Source organism: Colias croceus, chromosome 14 (genome assembly GCF_905220415.1).
Source record: "Colias croceus chromosome 14, ilColCroc2.1".
Lineage (NCBI taxonomy): Eukaryota > Metazoa > Arthropoda > Insecta > Lepidoptera > Pieridae > Colias > Colias croceus.
In genome coordinates, this window is record NC_059550.1 from 118572 (window position 1) to 142733 (window position 24162).

General features: G+C 36.6%; 1 protein-coding gene across 1 annotated transcript; it reads left to right on the top strand.

The window, feature by feature from the left end:
* Nucleotides 1-1885: 1885 nt before the first annotated feature.
* On the top strand, nucleotides 1886-23934 carry LOC123697214 (protein stoned-B-like). The gene is made up of 14 exons (XM_045643648.1): nucleotides 1886-1945; nucleotides 2916-5207; nucleotides 5275-6797; nucleotides 6872-7040; nucleotides 7516-7649; nucleotides 7823-7997; nucleotides 16000-16224; nucleotides 16651-16795; nucleotides 17204-17332; nucleotides 17923-18028; nucleotides 18329-18497; nucleotides 18864-18978; nucleotides 19293-19819; nucleotides 21351-23934. The coding sequence occupies exons 2-14, from the start codon at nucleotides 2947-2949 to the stop codon at nucleotides 21505-21507; spliced, it is 5835 nt and encodes a 1944-aa protein (XP_045499604.1). The 5' UTR covers nucleotides 1886-1945; nucleotides 2916-2946; the 3' UTR covers nucleotides 21508-23934.
* The last annotated feature ends 228 nt before the right edge of the window (nucleotides 23935-24162 follow it).

The window sequence follows — 24162 nt, forward strand, 5'->3', positions numbered from 1 at the left end:
AGCGTTCTAATAAAATTTTCAACCACCAGATTACAAAATCGCGACTAAGTTATTGATGATTTTTTCGCTTTGATAATTTTTTAGGCCTTTGTAGGCCTATTATTTATTTATTCATTTATTCAGGAAAACAAATTAGGTATTCTTAAATGTTCTTTTCAGAGTGCCGTCTTGCCCTTTTTAGAAAATCGAGGTGGCAACACTGCTCGCGCGCCATTTTCGAATAATTGATTTTCAAGTTTGAACCCTAACTGCAATCATTCATGAAAACTAACTATATAATTTTCTAGAAACAAACGTTTGTGTAAGTAGACTGTAATTTTAATACCTGTAATTTTTTTGAATTTAGTTTCCAGTTCCGTAGTTGTTTATTTTAAAACTTTAACTGAGGAGATAACGTGTGACTATACTTATAGGCATTAGGTAGTAAAATAAAATAGGTACGTTAAGTTCATATAATTTTTGGAATTTCAACTACCTATTACCTATGTGGCTATTTCTTTTTTTAACTTACCTATCTATACTAACTGCTTGTCCCGATTTACTCTATAAAAAAATAGTCTCTGACGCATTAGAGATGTAGGCTTTCTAATGGTGAAAGAATTTTTGAAATCGTTCCAGTTTCAGTAGTTTTTGAGTACTAATATTACAAACTTAAATAAAAACAAAAGTTTCCTCTTTCAAATATTATTAACAAAGAAAGTCGTGAGATTAGACCACTTATATAGTTAGATAACTCAAGAACGGCTGAACAAAAAACGATTACCCAGGCGGAGCCGAGCAAGCAACTACCCTCTTTTAGAAAATATTATGTACCTAGTCTTCGTAGATAGGAGGCAAATGCATAGTATTTATTTGGTATTATTGCACACACAAATATTTCTGCACTGGACAATTTTATGATGTAGGGAACTACATTTTTCTCTTTTACTTATCAAAATAAAAGAATTTAATTCATTTGTGATATTATTTAACTGAAAAAACTGAAATAAAAGAATACAATCATTATCTCGCTCTTATGGCGTAATTTGTTTCTTGTTGTTGTGTTTTATCGTGATCAAAAGAAAACTAAAACCTAAAAAGTAAAAGTTTTGAATTAGGTACACAAAATGCTTTGACAAAGATCTCGCAAATTTTGTAATATAAAGGTATATTAATTTTATTGTTTATGACAAAAAAAAACATAAAGGTACCTAATACCATGTCAAGTAGAAAACGTATACCTAAGTTTGAAAATTGAGCCTACTTAACTTCGTGATTTTTTTTTTATCGAGTCAACTTAATATTTTTTTTAGTTTATTTTTATTTTAAGTTTTTGATCAAACAGAATCCTCGAAAATATCATGTAAGTAGTTTGAAATAATATTTTATTTTATAGATTTGGTCTTGAATATTACACGTATCATAATAGAAGATTGGTAATTTTGCTTTATAAAAACTCAAAGCAATAAAACATTAGAAACCAAGGCAGTTTCAACCTACTATGATAATAATTATAATATAAATTTTAGTGATAACTCAATGCGAGGGTGACCTAATTCGAAGAAATCAATGTAACCTATTAAGGTGCATAATGGATTTTAATTATTTTCCCTTTCTTAAAAATCTATAGGTACTCGAGTGTCGAATACTGAAGTATAAGTATTCGTATTATGTAGTTAGATATCATTATAGATCGGGGAGATTAGCTTGTAGCCTGTAGGGGTAGTTACGTAACGCGGAGTATATCGGTGACACTTGAAGTTCAGGGGGCGCGTGACGCGCGAGCGGGCGGGTGCGCGCGGCGGCTGCGCGGAGCGGGTGCACGGGGCGGCTGCGCGAGGCTGCGCGGGGCTGCGCGGGTCGATAGGGCGCCGCGCTCGCCCCGCCGCGCCGCCTCGCCAGTCTCGAGCGAGCCGCCCAAAGCGCACCACTAGACCCTTAGAAGTGTCAGTCTGTTGCGATGAAGGTATAGAAGCCCTTTATCCATAGTGCGATAGCGGTATAAATTAGCTGTAGGTGGCGACCGCGGTCCCGGTACGTGCCCGTAGCTCGCTGTGTGTGCTCGGCGACCACGCCGCGGTCTCGCCCGTACATCGCCTTCATCTTATCTATTGTCCGTCTTCAATGTCGAACACTCATGAACCTTTTATCCCATCTCTCGTTTTGTTACGTATCGATTGCTTCAGTCTGCTGTACAGCCGTATAGCGGGCCAGGCATGGGTAGTTACATGTTACCTCATCACGTAGTTAGATCATCTTCGAAATATTTCTCTATGTTGCATGGCCGTTAGTCAAAATTACGACTGAACTAAATAATTAAATGCGTGTTATAAAAAACAAAATGACTTACCTATATATGGATAAAATATATACTTATGCATTTATATAACAAAGCGAATGCTTATAATATTCTTATACCTATTATTTAAATATAATATGTGATTGGTAATATGAAAAGGAGGATGCGCAGTGGGCGACTACATTCATCGTAAAAACGATTTTGTAATTATTTCAGAAGTGACCTACATATTGTGTACTTACAGTGTGAAATATATATCCATACTATAATATTATAAATGCGAAAGTAACTCTGTCTGTCTGTCTGTTACACAATCACGCCTAAACTACTGAACCAATTTTCATGAAATTTAGTATGGAGATATTTTAATACCCGAGAAAGGACATAGGCTACTTTTTATCCCGGGAAAATGACGCAATCCCGGAAATCCCACGGGAACGGAACTATGCGGGTTTTTCTTTGACTGCACGGGTGGAGCCGCGGGCGGAAACCTAGTTACAAATAAAATTAAAATAAAAATAATCAATAATTCTTCTCGCTTGACTGTAGAACATCTGATTACTTATTAATTAATAAAAAAAAATATTCTTGTAACTAGTTCCTCCTATAATTAAATTTTTTTACGATTTTTTTTCAGCAACACGAAAAGCATTTTATAAATACATATAATGCTAAAGCTACCCAAAGGCCTTAAGAAAAAGAAGAAAGGGAAAAAATCAAAACGCAAAGGCGAAGAAGAACTCTTTACCGAAGAAGAATTAGAAAAGTATAGACGAGAACACCAGCAAAAAGCTGAAAACGGAGAAGGATCAGCTAAAGAGAATGAAGAGTGGTCCAAGTTCAAAGATTTAACTACCGGCGTTGATTCAGTTCTCAAGAAAACTCAAGGGGACTTAGATCGCATAAAATCGACTTCATTTTTTCAACGTGTAACCATAAAAAATGAACTAAAGCCAGTTGAAACAGAAAAACCAGTGCGCCCTGTAGTTGAGGTTACTGAAGCTGACTTTCCTCACTTAGCACAGGCAGCTGCTGACACAGACGGAGATAAAAGTGATTACGGTGTTACTGACGACGAGTCGGAGGAGGAAGAAGAAGACTACGATATCTTCGATACATCATATATAGACGCCGTCCAACGTGGTGAAGTTAAACTTGCTTACGTTCCTGATTCTCCAGAGGAGTCAAAGGACGACGATATATTCGATACATCCTACGTAAACGCGTTAATAAAAGGTCAAGAAGTCAAGTCTTCTAAAAATAAAAAAGGATTAGATATTGGAATTGCTGTTGAAGTCCTTACTGGTCGTATAGATAATGTGAAAGTCACAACTAAGAAACCAACCAAAAGAACTATACCAGGTGATTTGTTACTCGAAGACGATGATAAAAGTTCGGTTTTAGAAAGTAAAGTTGTTGAAGAGCCCGTTGAAAAGAGTATTTTAGATCTTGATGCTGACATTCCTATAACAGCACCCATTGATCTAAGTACTTCGCTTATACAACACATTAAAAAAGAAGTACATCAAGAAGATCAAGAATGCCCAACGTCTAATGTTGTTGAGGAAAATCCTAGCGAAGAAGAAATCGATGAATTCACTTTATTAGCAGCCGAATCTCTTGAAACAAAAGCCGAGGTTATTAAATTAGATGAGAGTGAAATAAAAATTGAACCAGTTTTACAAGATTCATGGTCTGCCTTTGAAGCAAATACAAAAGAGTCGGTATTTGCTGAGGGAATAGTTGAAGATCAACTTGATGTTCTAGATCCTTATATTGACCAGGACGATCCTTTTGACACCAGCTTTGCAGATGCTGTTGTTCCTTCCACAAATTTATACAATTTAAAACAAGAAGCTGCTGTATTGGAGGAAGATGATGATTTCGATCCCCGTGCAGATGAAGTACAGGTGCATTTAAATAATAGGAGGAAGTCATCTGTACGAATTCATTTGACGGATCCTTCTGGAGTTAGGGAGTCCATAACATCTGATGATATTATTGACAATCACTTAAACGAACCAACAAGAGATTTGTTAGGAGGAAGCACTACTGATCTAACACAGCTAGGTGATTCACCCTTAGATCCAGTTGATTTGAATGACATTGATCCATTCGATACTACTATTGTTGATAAAATTGTAGCTCCAGGCAGAGTGGAGTTAAAATTACTGGAGGAAGAACTGATTGATCCCACACCTGTGACAATTTATAAGGTTCCTAGTGATCCCGATTTTGATCCTCGCGCTGATGAAGTAATCGATAAAAAAACAGAAAGAAGAGCGTCTCGTCCAGAAAATTTAACAGTTAGCAAAAGTGTGGTATTTGATGTCGATGGTGTAAATGATGTAAACTGTTTGGACAGCAAAGCAAAACCAACGAAACCTTTAACACCGTATTATAGTCGTGAAGTTTCGATCACAGAAGATTTAAGCGAAGAAACCGAAGCTGCAGATAGATTTCCAAGTAATTTACAAAGAACTCGTTCTGACGAAGATTTTACTGCACATCCTCCTGTTAATACTAAGCGACGACATTCGGAATACCCGAAATCGGAGCAGACCGTTTCGATACAAAGCGATTTGCTTCAGAGCGGAGACGTTGATTTACCGATAAAGGTTTTAACTCCCTCAGGTCCACCGCAAAACGCATCGATAGACCAAGAGGTTGAAGACCCTTTTGATACCTCGTTTGCTAGTAATATTAACCCAAGTAAAACTGAACTCAGATTATTAGCTAAAGAATTTTCTTGTGAAGATACAGATATACCAGTAAATGAAAATAAAGATTTACTGGAAACGGATGACGACTTGTTTCAAATAAAAGCACTGACACCAGAGCCCCTTGAGACTACTCAAGACACTGAAGATTTTGATCCATTTGATACATCTTTTGCAAATAATCTAACACCAGGAAAAACAGAAGTGAAGCTTCTAGAATCTGAATTTTTGAATTGAGAGAAATAAAATAAAAATGGCATACAATCCGTTCTTAAGTTTAAATGAACCTGCTGCACCAGTCACCGCAGAACTCAATCCATTTATGACAGCTGAAGATGATGGCGCAGACTTGACAGAGAATGATAACCCATTTGCTACAAGCAATCCTTTCTCTGATTTTGGAAACAATTATGAACCACCGGCTGGTGATACAGTTCCCATTGATATATTTGGTAATGCGGAACCAGTTAATATTGGAGCTAAACAATATGAAGATAACAATTCAATTAACATTTTTGATAATCAATTTGAAGAACAAACTACGACAAATGACAAAATATTAAAACCTACGGAGCTAGAACTTATCTCTACAATCGTGGATGACAGCTATGCAAAATCTGAAGAAATTGATAATCAACCTACGATGAGACCGGTACCACAAGAAACACAAAATTTAATACTCAGTGTCACGGGCCAGATGGAATTTACAAGTTCACATTTACTTAATCGTATTCCACCAACGCGTACACCAAGTCCCGTATCCGTGAGAGATATTCATTCTCCTAGCCCGACACCGGAACAGGACATGTTGGAAGAATCACCGGCTGCTAGTGCTAACGTTGAAGTGAATAAAAATAAACCAGCTAGACCTCCCCCGGCGCGACCCCCACGACCGGCTCCGCCACCGAGACCACAAGTTCCTCCACAACCACAAGCGCCCCCACAACCACAAGCGCCTCCACAACCACAAGTTGACGATATTAACCTTTTTGATGCTCCAGCACCTGTTGTTATTAAACCAACTAAAGAAGCCATTCTGAGTTTATACTCAGCTCCTAAAAAAGAAGAAAACCCCATTGACTTTTTAAGCGATGATATACCTGAAATGCCTGCTAAAGAAGAAATATCTACCAATATTGCCCCTAATGCAATTTCTACTGTTAGTACGACAGTTGAATCTTCAAGTTTAATTTTTACAGATTCAATGAGTACAATTGAAGAATCACACAAGGAAGTGGACATTAGAAATGACACTGACACTAAAGATGAAATCCAAAATCTTAACACTGAAATGGATACCTCAGAATCGCCTACTGAAGTAAAGGCAACTGAAAAAGTCGAAGAAACCATAACGTCTCCTTTTGATAACGTTGAACAAGACACTTTGGGAAATGAAGCGTTCAATGATTTAGACAAAAATCCTTTCGAATCAGCCTCTGAAGGTATCACAAGTGAACCATTTGCTGCAACTGATATATTTTCAGCAAAACCTAATGATACAATTATATCTCCTGCAGCGGAAACGGTGCAAAATGTCGAAATTGATGCTTTTAATTCAGTTCCAAAAAATAATTTCCAAGAATCTCCCATGGACCACAGCGGGGCTTTCGACACTGGAACAAACATCTTTGATAGTGTTCCTGCGACCATAGCGCCCGCATCGCAGGTCGATAATCAAGCTGATTTTGGATGGGGACAACCCGAACCGATGGCGCAAGACGCTTTCCCTGAGAATAACGATGCATTCGATGCCTTCGCTGCTAAATTCGATTCGGCCAGCGGAAATCACATGGCTACAGGTGAGTCGTGGTCCTATTGTGAGTACATTAATAAAAATATCTGTCAGTGTTAACAACTTGCATAATAATTGAAGACGCGTGGGGAGACGACGGCAGCTCGGAGGCGGCGCCCGGCGGGTTCGAGGCGGAGGCGTTCGACCCGTTCCTCAGCATGGGCGCGCCGCCACCGCCCGCCGCCACGCCGCGCCTCGAGCACCAGGGCTCGAGGGACTCCACTGATGATACTTTCTCAGTTTTCATCAAGTTAGTATACTCAAACTCAAACTCAAACTCATTTATTTGGCACCAATTTTTACAAAAAATAAGGTACTTAATTAAAACAAACAAAAAGAAGAAATACAAAATTAAAATTAAAATATAAAAAAATATATATATAATTAGTGATGCCAAAAGGGTCCCCACGTCAGCAAAAGTCACAGAGTGTTTCTGCAACACTGGTTTTCAGTGAGGCATGTATACGGCATATTGTGGATACAAGGTGTCAAAAAATTATTTTAACTTGAAGTGTGCCAAACCACAGAAACAACATACTTTTGATCGATTAATATTCATTTATTTTTACCAGATACAGACGGTTTAAAGATTTATATCTATGGTGACGTTTTAACTCATTCATATAATCTTCTATTATGAGAAAAAAACATTTCGTTGAATTTGCACCTAATTAGAAAAAATACAAAGCTACGTTCTAGCCATCTCAAGCACGCACGCATTGCAGGCCCAAGGAGAGCTCGGCCAGCGCGGGGCCGGCGGTGCCCGCGCTGGCGCCGCCGCCGCGCGCTGTGCCCGAGTCGCCGCGCGTCAACCCCTTCGACAGCGCCGAGCCGCAGCTGCAGTTCCAGCCGCAACCACGTACGGATGTTTCCAAATCACAATATTTACAATATTTATTTGCATTTGCGGTTAAAGTTTACTTTCAGGCTGTTTTATTTATTTAAGTTATAATAGCACTTTTTTTTTCACATCACATAAAAATAATATCTTTATCAGAAACGTTCACATAATATGTTTTTTATGAAACTTAGCGGAGGCATTGCGGAGTCGCGCGGGGGCAGGGAGCGGGGGCGAGACGCCGCCCACGCCGCTGTTCGACGACGACGTGTCGCAGCCGCTGGAGGACTTCCCGCGCACCAAGTACCTGGGGCCCGGCTGGGAGATGCATCTGCGACAGCCCAACAAGAAGAAGATAACGGGACAGAGGTAACAAACGTTACAATACCAGTGTCACTGCAATGCTGAACAGATATAACTACTTATAATATAAAATATCTAATATGTTGATGTTTGTGGAATGATGTGTCTTATTAAAAATAATGTGCGCTAGAAGGATGTAATAAAAATAATATCTTCTAGGTATAATCTATAATTACTTAAAGAAGATTTTTTATCAAAGACCTTAAGATGAGCTATTATAATTCTTCTTCCATTTACAATATCACAAAATTCTCTATAGATTTTGAGATATTTAATGCAATACAAAATATCCCTAAACATTGTTGATGTGTGTAATGTATTCAGAACAAGAGGCGGCTCGTCCTCAGGGGCGCTGGTGCAGTGAACTCCCATATATAATGATAATAAAGTTATACCTGCTCATTATTTAAAATCTATCGCAAAAAACTCCAATACTAATATCAATAAAATAAGTACCTTTACACATTACAAATAAAATACATACCTACATTACATACACTCTTGTTCATTTAATAAGTAACGCGCGAAAAGGAGCATACGGAGCGCTCTCAATTGCGCTCCTATGAAACAACATTCAGTACATTGCCTACATACGAAATCCAATAAGAGTGAAAGAGAAAGGAGAATGCCCATGAAAGTATGGACCACAGTATAGTGTTGCATCAATGCCAGAGTGGTTTTGGAGGGTTTTTCGATATTCAAAAGATTTTTACCATTTGATTTTTTTGTGATAAAAACAGGGGTTTTCAAGATATTGAGAAAAATGTGAGTTAACCTCAAAACTTAAATAAACCCGATTTAGTTAGGTTTATGTGTGATTTAGGTAGTATTTTATCGCCCGAAGGTTGTTTTTCGTTTAACATATGATTTAATCTATAGTTCAGGATACATCGCCCATTTTTGCAAGTGACTACTATCAAGCTAATTTTCCGTTTGTAGCTTTATTTTGATGAGACGCCCAATAATTTCGTGTACGAAAGTCTGGATTGTGGTAGCTAACAGAGATAACAAGGATAAAAATTTTTGATTTGATGGTTCTCAAATATAATAAGTGAAATATAATTTTAAATTTTACTCAAAGACATTAAGAAGCTGTATTGATTGTTCGAAAAGAATGTTAAGTGAAAAATACATAAAACGCTCTAATAATAAAATAAGAGCGATCTGGGATTTGATAAAAAATTGCCATTCCGAAAAAAATTTGACACCAAACTGCATTAACAAATTGAGAATTGATAACATGGACATTATTGAATCTTTGACTATTGCAAATAAATTTAACAACTATTTCATAAACTTGACTAATGATGACAAAAATGCAGCTATTAATAATTATTCTGACTATAGATATAATATTGACACAGTAAACAATAGTATATTTTTAATACCAACTGATATATCCGAAATTATAAACATAATACAATCACTCAAAAATACAAAAGCTGTTGGCTATGATTCTGTGTGTACATTGGTGCTTAAGCAATGTAAAAATAATATTGCGCATGTCTTAGAGCATATTATAAATGAATGCTTTAACCAAGGCGTATTCCCTGAAGCACTTAAATTATCAGTTGTAAAACCTCTACATAAAAAAGGAAATAAAACCGAAATGGGCAACTATCGGCCTATTACCCTGGTTTCAATTTTCTCTAAAATCTTTGAAAAAGCAATCTATAAGAGATTTTATAATATCTTCAGTAAAAATAATGTCATCAATACTCAACAAAACGGTTTTCAAAAGAATAAATCAACTACGCTAGCTGTCTTCTCAGTGATAAAAACAATTACTGAGAGTATTGATAAGAAACTACCTGTAACATCTATCTTCTTTGACTTCTCAAAAGCTTTTGATTTCGTAAACCACAATATTTTAACATATAAATGTGAGAAATATGGAATTAGGGGCCCGGCCTATGATTTGATAAAAAGCTATCTGGCAAATAGGAAACAATATGTGGAAATATTAAATAAAGATGAAAATCAGGAAATGATGGCTTACAAATCAGCATATCAACATAATAGATATGGAGTACCCCAAGGGAGTCTACTTGGACCGTTACTATTTTTAATATATATTAATGACTTGCCAAAAATAACGAGATATGACTGTATTTTATTCGCTGATGACATTTGTTTAACAATTCCTCACGATCTGAAAGAGACTAATTATAACGTGACTTTAAATAATTCTATTCATAATATAATAAGCTGGTTAAAATGTAATGGATTGACTCCAAATTTAACAAAAACAAAATGCATGCAATTTTTAAATTATAAAACGCAGAGATTTCCTATTAATATTAAATATAATGACGAACAGATACAACAAGTAAATAGTATACAATTTCTAGGACTACGATTGGACGAAAACTTAAATTGGAAACTTCAATGCGACGCAATGTGCTCTAAAATAAATAAGTTTGTTTTTGCTATAAGAAAATTAAGAAGAACTATTTCATACGAAGCTGCTTTAACTGCTTATCATGCTTATGTTGGCTCTGTCTTAAGATATAGCATTATTTTTTGGGGTAACTCGACAGACGCCATTAAAGTATTTATTGGTCAAAAAAAATGCATAAGAGCACTTTGTAACGCATTTCCTCTGGATTCCTGCAGACCCTTGTTTAGCAGATGTAGAATATTGACGTTAACTGGAATTTATCTATTAGAGGCTGCTCTTTTCGTGAAAAAACATTACAAGATCTTCAATAGTGCAGGGGAGAACTGTCAACTTGGACAGAGAGACCCGACCAGGTTGATAATACCAAAGCACAGAACAACTTTATGTAAAAAAAAGCATATATCATGGCCATAAATATATTTAACGCCTTACCTAAAAATATAAGAGAGCTACCGTTAAATAGATTTAAGTTTAAGCTTAAAAACTGGTTAATTGACAAATGCTATTATAATTTAAATGAATTTTTTGATGCAAATATGTAATAATTTATTATAATTTATTTTAATTTGATTTGAATCTCTGTCATCATCGCTAATAAAATATTTATAATTTATATTAAAATTTAAAATTTAAAAAGCACTGTAAAATTTAGTTAATGTAACTATTCGCATGCCAGCTGAGACTGGCGAATTGTGTAGAACATGTTCTCTCATAACACCAATGTATTACCACTTTTCTTGCAAATAAATTCATTTCATTTCATTTCATTTCATTAGTAAGTAAAACTGAATGAATTTTTTTTTGTTCAATCTCAAAATAATTACCTAAATTATTCGAAAAAATATTTGTCCTACAAAATCTATGGTTTGTTCAAAGAGTCCCCCTTTCCAAAGTGTATCGATAACGAGGTCATCATAAATGATTACTAACAAGCTGATTTTTTTGTTTTCACTTAGTTAATGTTTATATAATTCAACAGACATATTGTCCTACAAATTGCGTAATAAATATTTGAGAACAATCAAATAAAAAAAAAAATATCCTTGTTATCTCTGTTAGCTACCACAATCGAGAGTTTCGTACACGAAATTATTCGGTGTCTCATCAAAATAAAGCTACAAACGGAAAATCAGTTTGATAGTTATAGTCACTTGCAAAAATGGGCGATGTATCCTGAACTACTATGCGTAGAGCTTATGCTTTCAGTCAAAGCCTATCTGTTCATTGGCTAGTGTAGGTAGGCACCAGAAATCTTCCGGGACGGATTTCAAGAAAAACTAAATGTATATTTAAAAAATGCCGATAAGTTTTTATTCGGTTTACATTATTGTTGTTGTTGTTTGAATCATTTTTTCACTACAAATTCGAATAAAGAAACAAATAAGAAATAACTGGTTACCTACCAAGCTATGTCATAATAATATTTTTTTTATGCAATATATTTATATTATCTTACTTCACTATCTATGTTAAAACAACCTACAGTGCATAAAAAAAACCTTACTGAGTGATTTTATGTTAATTGATTTTTTTGTAATTCAATGAAAACAATAATCGATATTAATACATTTAGCTATTTACCATAGTAAATGTCATAATAGTTACCGCTTGGTTACCGTGGTAAACGGTAATGGATACTAAATCTATGGTAACGGATCTAAACAATTACATGTCTTATTAGATATTACAAAACATTCCCTGATCAAAATATATTTTCCGATAGTAAGAAGGCCTCTAAATTGCCGAGATTTTTTTTAATAGTATTTTTATCTTGATGCATGAGAAAAACCTGTAGGTACCAAAAATGTAAACGGTAATGGACACTAAATCTATAATAACGGATCTAAATAATTACATGTCTTATTAGATTTTACAAAACATTCCCTGTTCAAAATATATTTTCCGATGGTACGAAGGCCTCTAAATTGTCGCGATTTTTTTTAATAGTATGATTGTCTTGATGCATGAGAAAAACCAGTACCAAAAATGGGCATTCTCCTTTCGCCACAGTCCTGTGCGTGAAACAAAAGATTTAGTATGGAAAAATAGCCATTTTCGGAGCGCCGCTCTCAAGCGACGTTGCGCATCGCATGACAGCAGCAATTGCGCGCGACGTTGCCACTCCTATATTATAAACAAACACTATGAATACGCTCGCGGATGCAAATTCGGGGGATTTTCTAATTTTGCTAAATAATAATTGAATTCGTTTTGAAATACTTTATAATTTTTAGTGTTTAATATAGACACTAAATTTCCGCCCGCGGCTTCGCCCGCGTTTTCAAAGGAAAACCCGCATAGTTCCCGTTCCCGTGGGATTTCCGGGATAAAACCTACCCTATGTGTTACTTCAAGTTACCTTCTATATGTGTGCTAAATTGCATTGTAATCGGTTCAGTAGTATTTGCGTGAAAGAGTAGCAAACACACACCACACACACACATACTCACAAACTTTCGCATTTATAATATTAGTAGGATTAAAACTGCTTTTTACATTATCTCTCTGATTAAATTTTTTAATTAATCTATCAAATTAAATACAATAAAATAAATAATAATATTACCTTCTCTCTCCAATCTTCCGTATCCTCTCCCATCTCACGCAACCGTTGTATTAAGTTCTCTTCTGAATTATTTCTGAGAAACACGAAATATAAGGTTATTTATTATGCATACCACGTTTAAATATAAAATAGTTGAATCGTTTCTATGGCCTTAAATAGGTACGTATTTTATCATAATTTATCTTTAATATTATTTTTGACGTGACAACGTCTTATAATTCGATAGAGCCGGCTACACGCCCGAAAAAACATGACTCATGCGGCGTTATCTCGCTCTGAGGCGTTCGAGTGCAAGCGAGAGCGTGGAACGAGCGACAAAGAAGCACAATCGTTGTCACGTTCAACTATCGTCAGTAAACCGACATTACAGACAACCAATTTTTTATTGACTTATCGAAATTTTCCTGACTTATAGAAAGTTTCCCCACAAAGAGAAATTTTCCTAACGTATAGAAATTCTCCTGTCATATCGAAATTTTCCCGACTTCTGGATTTTTGAATTTATATTTTTTGGTTTTATGGCATTCAAATGCTTTATAAATATAAATTTATAAATCCTTAAGACACATAAAACTGAAAGAATAGAATAAATTCGATTGCTCTGGCGGGTCACGAGTGGCTGAGTTGGTCAGGCATCCACCCCGGAATGGCGCGAAAGGATGCGGGTTCGAGTCCCGCCTCGTGATCGAATTTTTTCTATTCTTTATAAATTTATAATTATGGATTTTTCCTGACTTATAGAAATTTTTGCGGCAAAGAGATATTTTCCTCACGTATAGAAATTTTCCCGACGTATAGAAATTTTCCTGGCTTATACAATTTTTCCTGACGGATAGAAATTTTCCTGGCTTATAGAAATTTTCCTCACGTATAGAAATTTTCCCAACTTATGGAAATTTTCCTGACTTATACAATTTTTTCCTGACTTATCGTAATTTTCCGGCTTATGGATTTTTCCTGGCGTATAAAACTTTTCCTGACGTATAGACATTTTTCTGGCTTATAGAAATTTTCCTCACGTATAGAAATTTTCCCAACTTATGGAAATTTTCCTGACTTATACAAATTTTTCCTGACTTATCATAATTTTCCCGACTTATGGATTTTTCCTGGTGTATAGAAATTTTCCTGACGTATAGAAATTTTCCTGGCGTATATAAATTTTCCTGGCTTATAAACATTTTCCTCATCTATATAATAATATATTTTTAATCTATACATATAATAAATCTGTAGAAGGGTCAATTCTGTACACTGAAAATATTGAAAAAATAAATACCAGGGGGGAATACTGGATCGATACCAAACCCAAATATGTGATTAAAAAAATTTTTGTCTGTCTGTCTGTCTGTCTGTATGTGAAGGCATCACGTGAAAACTAACGGTTCGATTTCGATGAAACTTGGTATAATTATACCTTATTATCCTGGGCGTAAAATAGGATACTTTTTATCCTGGAAAAATCCGTAGAAAAAAAATTATCTTAATTTTTCAGTTTTATCCATACACGTTGTTCTGTAGAACCGCGAACACACGTTGCGTATTATTATTGGCCATTATTATAGCCGTATTTGGGTACAATAGATATTAATTATAAGACGTCATTGTCAGAGTTACTCAAAATGGAGAAATAAACCATCCACGCGAAGACCGACATCCGCGCGGACGGAGTCGGGGGCGGAAGCTAGTATAATATATTTTTTCATCTTGTTTATTTTCCTGACTTATACAAATTTTCCTCTTCTATATAAATTTTCCTTGTTTATAGAAATTTTCCTGGCGTATAGAAATTTTCCTTCCTTATGGAAATTTTCCAGCTTATAGAAATTTTCCCGACTTTTGGAAATTTTCCTGAATTATAGAAAAATTTCCTGACATATCGTAATTTTTCTGTCAATCGAAATTTCTCTAACTAATAATTGTTAAAATTATTTTTCTAATATTCCTAAAATTGTAAATTTTTACGACTGATTAAAGTACTACCAACCACCCACCTATTCCCACCCACATCCCGTACGCTATGCTCTCTATCCACAGGCCGCGCGTGCGCAGAATGGCTCAGTATCTGCATAGTTAGCGAACGTATAAACTCGCCCGGTCGTTGGGCGCTTTCACCAGTGCCCTGCAATTATGGAATTATTATTTGTTCGGTGCAACGACCACAGAACACCCTAGTCAGCAATACTAGGTATCGCGGGCGGCGTTTAACATAAATTTAGTCCACAAAATAACATAATTATTACCGTCGCGACGCGTAACATTTTAACATTAAACATATAACATAATTATAACATTTATTTAACAGAATAATTAACATAATATTTTAAATCCATACTAATATTATAAATGCGAAAGTAACTCTGTCTGTCTGTTACTCAATCACGCCTAAACTACTGAACCAATTTGCATGAAATTTGGTATGGAGATATTTTGATACCCGAGAAAGGACATAGGTTACCTTTTATTGCGAAATATGTACCACGGGCGAAGCCGGGGCGGACCTCTAGTAATATTATAAATGCGAAAGTGTGTAACTTATGACAGCGGTGAAACGACCCATTCTAATGAAATTAATAATGTACGGCGATATGCCCAGTGGTGGGCTACGTGGCTAGTGTTGGAGGGATTTGTTATAAAAGCAAACTAAAATGTACACTAAATTAATTTATTACTAAAATCACTGCTATTACACTTTTACTTGTTAGTTTGTTACTGTTTAATTGTTACTGTAACTGTTAATTGTTATATTATATTGTGATGCTCATTTTTTTTGTAATAAATTATCCTGCTAACGCTATTGTATTTTCGTTGTTTTATTTCAAGTGAACACCCATACAATTTAGTAACGAGCCGCCTCTGGCCATAACCATTTTATTTGTGAATGGAAATATTATGATTTTATTTTTCGTTCAATTTACAACAAATATACAATTCCCTTTTGAAAGTAGGGTTGATTTTTTCAATACTGTTTTTCTCGATCAAGAAATGGTAGGTATTTTAATCGAAAAAGTTAAAAAGTGAGTGAGCGGTGTGTTGGGCAGGTTCTGGAAGAAGGTGTGGGTGCGCGTGGTGGTGCAGGGCGACAGTCCCGTGGTGCAGCTGCTGAGCGGGCCGGGCGAGCGCGAGGCGCAGGCGCCGCTGCAGGAGCTGCCGCTGCAGGCCTGCTACTCCGTGTCCGACATCGGCGCGCAGCAGTTCGACCAGTTCGGCAAGATCTTCACCGTCAAGCTGCAGTACGTCTTCTACAAGGAGCGCCCCGGCGTCAGGTACGTGGGGACGGCTTTGGGGACGTCACGTTTCGTTTCACGTTTTTGTGACATTAGGCGCCGGAATTTTGTACAAAATTAATCTTCTTTTTTAGTCATAATATGGCCATTTTTTTAAACTGTGCTTTGTAAACTGTGCTATCTCATATAATGTCATTAAGTAATCATACTAATATTATAAATGCGAAAGTTTTTTGGTATAGATGTTAGAAACTCTTTCATATAAAAACTACTGAACGAATTTGGATGAAACTTAACAAAAATGTAGGTTATATAATATTAATGTTGGTTATATACATCAGAATAAAAATATTTGTTTTTAGCAGCACACAGCTGGTTTTTTATGTTTCAATGTAACACAAAATTCGATTAATATTTACCTACGATATAGCAAACACCTTGTATGTCAATATTATCGTGTCTCAGGCCAGGTCAGGTGACGAAGGCGGAGCGCATCACCAACAAGCTATCGCAGTTCGCGGCGTACGCGATACAGGGCGACTACCAGGGGGTCAAGGAGTTCGGCAGCGACCTGCGCAAGCTCGGCTTGCCTGTCGAGCACGCACCGCAGGTAACAATTCTGCTGCAACTGATGATAAACACTGCATTGCTGCAAGTTCTTTGTCAAGCGCGGCGCACTAATTCAATTTCGATTCTCGATTTTCATGTAAAATTTCAAATCTAGATGTTTCACAATTAATCAAGACTGATGTTTTAATTTCTATTTTTTTCAACCACTCGATTGCTTAAAAGATAATAGAGACCGTTACGATATATTTTACAAAATACTGACGGTTCAGTTATTTAGAACATTTCATAACATAATTCACTACCATTTTCGGGACATCACACATATATACTGTGAAAACATTATTTTTCTCAACATAAAGTGCAGTATCATAAAGTCCAATCGTCTTAGACTTTCTAAAAATGATATTGTGTTGACCGACGAGCACTTGACATGACATGTCGGTTGCAGGTGTCGCAGCTGTTCAAGCTGGGCTCGCTGAGCTACGAGGACGTGAAGCAGTTCTCGTGCTGCGTGGAGGAGGCGCTGTTCCGCCTGCCCGCGCACCGCGACCGCGCGCTCACTTACAAGATGGAGGAGGTAACCTGACTATATTTTTTTAATTTTTGTGTATGGGGTACACAAAAATTAAAAAAAATTTGTTTGATTCTTTAAATCCATAAAAGTAACATTAAAGACAATATTTTTTTTTATAATATTTGCTCATGTATAAAAATATGAATTAAAAATAACACACATCGAACATTTTTATAATTTCATCAACGATATGTAAATGTTGCAGGCAAATTGTAATATTTTACCGTTTACAAACGCTCGGCATTTTGTAATACGCTGAGGATTTACTTTTTCCAAACATCTACAAAAAAACGTTTACGAGCGGACGGATAGGACTATTTAAGTATAGTAAAAAAAAACACGAACCTAACCTAACCCATCCAAACTAAAACTTTCTAAATTCGACATACTACAAAAAGCCGAGCGTTTTGTAAACGCCGAAATAACACTATTTGCTTGCGACATAAACATGAAGAAAGTTACCTTTAAAAAATTACTGACAAAGCATCTACAATTCATCGCTCTCCCGTTTCGAGTGTATATTACAAGTATGACCGCATGGCAATCTACCATCTTACATAAAAGCAAACAACTAAATCGCAACATGCATACAGGTGCAGATAACGACAGTGGACGAGTTGTACGTGGAGCAGGACGCAGAGGGCTCGGTGCTTAAACAGATCGCGCGCGTAAGGATCTTCTTCCTCGGCTTCCTTAGTGGTAAGATCTGTTGCTAATTGAGATGATGATGATGTGTTTATTCGACTTTATTTTTTTGTCGAAAGTTGAAGTTGTAAATAGTTGAAAAGTGTAAGTTTTTGTATTGTCATTTTTATTGACACTACATGTAAGACTATTCGTTTATGAAAATAAATTACAATCACTTCTATATCTATATATTTTTATTCATTTTTGACTCTCCTTCTTGATGATGATGTTTTGAAACCGGTCAAATTTAATTACGTAAACGTTGACGGCTGTTAATAAAAAATAAAACGAATATAATTGACTTGTGTGCAGGCATGCCGGACGTGGAGCTGGGGCTGAACGACATGCGGCGGCAGGGCAAGGAGGTGGTGGGGAGACACGACATCATCCCCGTCGTCACGGAGGAGTGGATCCGCGTCGAGGAGCCCGAGTTCCACGCCTGCGTGCAGCCCGACGACTTCCACAACTCGCAGATCATCAAGTTAACACACGCCCTTCCTACTTACACCTTTATCTTATAGTACCAATATTAAATATTCCCACGTGTTTATACGAATAGTAATAAAATAAATGTAATGATAAATCTAAAAAAATATATAGAAAAGTATCTGTTGTATTTGTTTAAAATATAAAGCTCTAATTGGAACTGGTTAAAGGATATTGTCAAATCATTATAGCAACAAACTCAGAGATAATATTGCTTCTTGGACAATTAGATTATTAAAAGCGTATTAAAATATTGATATTTAGTATTCATTGGTTAAATAAAACGTTATTACGTTAAATTTAACATGTAAGTCTACAAAATAGTGGTTGCTAATATTAACATGGACGATGTGGTGGTCAGGTTCAAGCCGCCGGACGCGTGCTACATCGAGTTGATGCGGTTCCGTGTGCGTCCTCCAAAGAACCGCGAGCTGCCGCTGCAGCTCAAAGCCGCTTGGTGCGTTACCGGCAACAAGGTGCGTATATATACACACACATTCAATTGCAAATCATAATGACTCTGATTTGATCTTCTTACCAGTGATATTAATTTTTATTAATTTGGGTCTAAATTTTTAAAGCTTTCGATATGTAAAGTAGTAAAATGGGTTTGAAAAGGTATAGTGTGTCGAGACTATTTTTTGAAAATTACTAAAGTGAAAAGATTTAATTGTATATTGATAGATGCATTGAGGTGGCACAGTTATGTCATTTAAAGATTTTAGGTTTTTGGGTTCAATTCATATATGGATGATTTATTATCCGTTGCGAACGCGTGTGCCGCGTGCAGGTGGAGCTGCGCGCGGACGTGCTGGTGCCGGGGTTCGCGTCGCGCGCGCTGGGGCAGGTGCCGTGCGAGGACGTGGCCATCCGCTTCCCGATCCCCGAGTGCTGGATCTACCTGTTCCGCGTCGAGAAGCACTTCCGCTACGGCTCCGTGAAGTCGGCGCACCGGCGCACGGGCAAGATCAAGGGCATCGAGCGCTTCCTCGGCGCCGTGGAGCCGCCCGCCGAGTCGCTCATCGAGGTGACGTCGGGGCAGGCCAAGTACGAGCACCAGCACCGCGCCGTGGTGTGGCGCATGGGGCGGCTGCCGAAGGAGGGGCAGGGCGCGTACACGTCGCACGCGCTGGCCTGCCGCCTGGCGCTCACGTCGTACGACCAGGTGCCGGGCGAGCTGGCGCGCTGGGCGCGCGTGGAGTTCACGATGCCGGCGGCGCAGGCGTCGCACGCCACCGTGCGCTCCGTGGCGCTGCACGCGCACGACGCCGACCCGCCCGAGAAGTTCGTGCGCTACCTGGCGCGCCACGAGTACCTGTGAGTGAGCCGGGAGCCCCGCTTGCTGCTTCCCACTCTGCCTCTTTTTTATTTCATTTTAATCACGTTTTTTAATTAATACAGTGCATTATATATTTATACAGTGTATCGATGCAATTTAAATTCAGTGCTACATAAAAATCTAGATACATCCCCATTTAACATCGTTTTTGTTTTTTCATTAAAAAAGGAAAATAAATATGGAAAAATAAATTACAGCCGATCTAAGGTAGACGAATAAAAATAGGAAGGAGAAGGAGTACAGAAAACGGACACTTTTAAACACAAATACACACACAAATATTCCCACCCATATACATATTACATATACATATACATATTATATATTCTCATTCATAAATAATAATATATATACCCACTTATCTATCCGAATTATTTAAATATTTATGTAAGTAGTTAAGTATAATAGTATTGTTTATTTTATAGTATTTATATGCATATATTATGTACACAATAAGCAGACGTATTTATAAATTTTTACATTTAGTGATAGGAACAGTTATAGATGTAATTTTATTATTAGTATTTATATAATTGTAGGACCTCGGAAAAATACAAGGGTAGACTGAAAATCAGCGCTGTTCGGGTGTAAGCCCACAGCATGGCTGAGTCTGTTCCGATTGCCTAATATGTATATGTTTTCTTTTTAAGTTAAGATTTAAATCTAAGTTTTTGTTGGCAATAAAGCTTTTTTTCTTTCTTTCTTTCTTTCTTTCTTAAGAATCAACCAATATTTTTACACATTCATTGTAATTTATACTTTCGATTAGCAAACTTCGTAAAAAAAAACTTTACGGACTCAATAACAAGAAAGATATTTTGTTATAGATATGTCGCCGTAAAGTAGTAAAAACTGCTAAATTATAATTTAACTTGTGAATCTTTCATTCGTATCATTTTTCCTAATTTCACAGGATACATAATAATCTAACAGAATTTACAATTTTATGGTGACTTGTAAATATGAGTAGGTATATTGTAAAAAATGGAACCACATTAGAGCAGCGCAGAAAAGTTTACCTAACCGCTTTGACGACCAAAATGGGCGGAATAAGCGGAGAAGTGATAGTAAACTGAGTGGTCGAAACATATTAATAATTATTATTATAGTAGTATAGGGAGTTAGCTATGTCGCTGCCGTAACGCGTCTCTCCGCTACACTGTCGCTCTAGTGCGGTTCCACATTAATTATTGTACCTGCTAAGGTACATCTGTCGCCGTCATCTGGTTGAATATGCTATTTTATTGAATGATCAATGCGTTTATTGAATTAATAGGCCGAAATTTGCTTTAACAAGTAACACTCAATGCGTTAAAAAATCCACGAATCTAACCTAATAATGACGTTCAGTCAAGACGTTGAACATTATATTTAACAACTTGACAAGTTGTCCTTTAATCATTAAATTGAATGTCGTCATTCAATAAACGCGCTAGTCATTCAATCAAATAACAGATTCAACCAGATGACTGCGACATATCAAATATCAATATGAGAGTGTGTGTGCAGGGTGGGCATAGAGCGCACGACGGGCCAGTCGGCGGCCGCCTACACGCTGGCCGCCACCACCGACCCCGCGCCGCAACCGACACCACCGACACAACCGACACAGCCCACACCGCCCCAACCGCCCCAACCGCCCTCCTCCGACTCCGACTCCGACTGAACACCGCTCTACTTCTCCAGCAACAAGGACATCGATATACAATATCTGTACAAACCCAAGAAGAAGGGGCACAAGTAATCGGTGTGCCGTTGCGAACTTTTGGCAAAAGATTCTTAAAAGTATATGTCAATGATGCTCCCGTAATTTTGGGAAAGTTACGTCACAGTGGTTTTGTGTATCAAAGGTAGGTTGTGTTTGTTCTGTATCGGCCTATTTCTACCGATTCAAAGGTTTGATGTTGAAAAATGTGTTATTAAACTTAGATTTATGGTGTATAAGATTTGAAAAAATGTATCAAAATAAATATCGGTATTATGTTTTATTTACGAACGTCGAACATTTCTACATAATATTTTATTGTATAACTGAAATGGACTCTGTTTTAGTCGTTACTTTTCCTAGCCGCTCTTCCGATACTTTACAGTTTGTATGCCGTCTCGTTGTACCTAAACACTTCTGAGGTTCCTCGAAGAAAATTGTTACAAATTTATGCTTCAATTTAATATTGCGATATTCTTAACTCTTTTAGCGAAATGTTATATTATTGTTAAAAAAATCATCAAATATATTCCATTTATGCTTAATAGAATCTAGTGGACTCGCCGTTGTCAAGATATTAAATTATGTTTGGAAAGTGCTTAAATATAAGTTGAATAAACGTTCGAAATGTAATGAACTAATGACTATAAATAAATGCTACCACCATACGTATAACGTACTAAAGGTACAATATCATATTGCGTAAGTTACCTAGTAAAGTAAGACATGTTTGTGATTAAAGATTATCCTTTATATTAGTTTGCCGTGGTCGGTGGTACTGTAGTGTATTCAATATGTGGAGTTATAAAGTAGCGTTGCATATTATGTTAGGTGAAATCGGACATTCCCACCGCTCTCTGTAGAGTTATTGTATTAAGTAAATTTATATGACATAAAATATATAATTAGTGCTTAATTCATGGGAAATTAACCAAAGAAGAAACTAAAGTATCTTATAAACATGGCTGAGATGTTATAAGGGACAGGGATGTTTTATAAAATGACGTGTTTCCCGCGCGAGATGCGCGCGCAGCGCGTTTTGAACTCTACAATTAGCTTGGTCGACATTTTGGATAATATTATATAAGTTCAATTTGAGCACAATAACAAAATATATTGTATATTTACGACAAAGATGAACTCGTTGAGAGTTATAATATAAAAGTTAAAGGTCCAATTGTTTTTCTTCTAAAATCTTTAAAGTGCTGTTATACGATGCAGATTCTTGCGACTTTAATAAAAATTATTATCATTAAATTGTCGTTACATAAAACGTTGTACATAGTAACGTAAGAGCGATATTCTCGAACATTGTTTAGTTTTCGATGACAATTTAACAATAATAGATTTTGTAACCATTAGTGTAAGATAATGTACTTAGTTAACATAACGTGTGTAAAGGGAGCCATCAGAATGGTCGGGTGAGTGCTACGCCTGGAATGTGAAATATAGTTGAATAAATTATGGAAAGTGAGGCAAATATTATGATCATTTTCATGTCAGTATTAGCATTTATACTGGCTATTAAGTGATTGTGATTAAATGTGGACGATGTATGGGAACCAATAGGAGTTGTGGAATTGTGGCCGTCGACGATAGTATTCGATATTATTTTGAGAGACGGGCCGCAGCTGCGAACGGGCTACATGAGACATTTCCAATGTATAGCTGGAGAGAGGGAAATGGAGTAGAGTTGTATATGTATAAGGGAATTAGTCGATAAGTGGAGATGTAACTGTGAATAGCGTCTATGTATTGCATCTAGCACAAAACCTATTAGTGCGAATGTATATGAAATACTCTACCTTCCTTCTGGAATAACTATAAACCTTTCTAAGAAATAAAGTATATACTATATATTATTATCGAGTTAATGTCTATGCTTGTATCGATATAACCCCTAGATCGCGTTGTTGTACTTCTCATAAAGACATTTGACGAGTTCGTATCGACTCCGATAACATTATTAATTATAGAGCAAATATTCCAAAATATTGTAATAGTATATTTATATTGTAACAAATACCTAAGTATAGCATTATATCGTTCGTTGTGTCGACGGATAGCTCTCTGTGTTGGATGTTGTCTCTCTGCGGATCTTTGCTTTTGCTAGAGCTTACAAGATAGACTAGGTAATATTAAGAGTACCTAATTTTCTGCCACTTCTGGATAATATCGATTTTCGACCATTGCGGCATCGGACAAACAGTGTAAACTCTATCAAAAGTAGACCATTAAGTATATACCGTGCAATAATAGGATAAGTGGTGTGCACTAGCCAGGACAATAGCCCGGCCACTAGCCGGGGCACTAGCCTAGCGTCAAGAAGACTCGCCAGTCAACCACGAACCCTGTCATGTTTTGTTGTTAATAAAATAACCGCAAATGCATCTTGTTTTATTTCTACCCTTCCAACCCTTGTAGAGATAATATTATGTCAAAGGTCGAACGCGGGTGGTGACTAGGATCATCACACCCTCAGATCACACCACATAACACATTACACTGATCTAGTTCAACAAGCTATAACTAATCACATACATATTTTAAAAAAACGGACACTTTAAATTCAAAATTCAAATTATATTTATTTGCAAGAATCTTAGGCAAGAATGT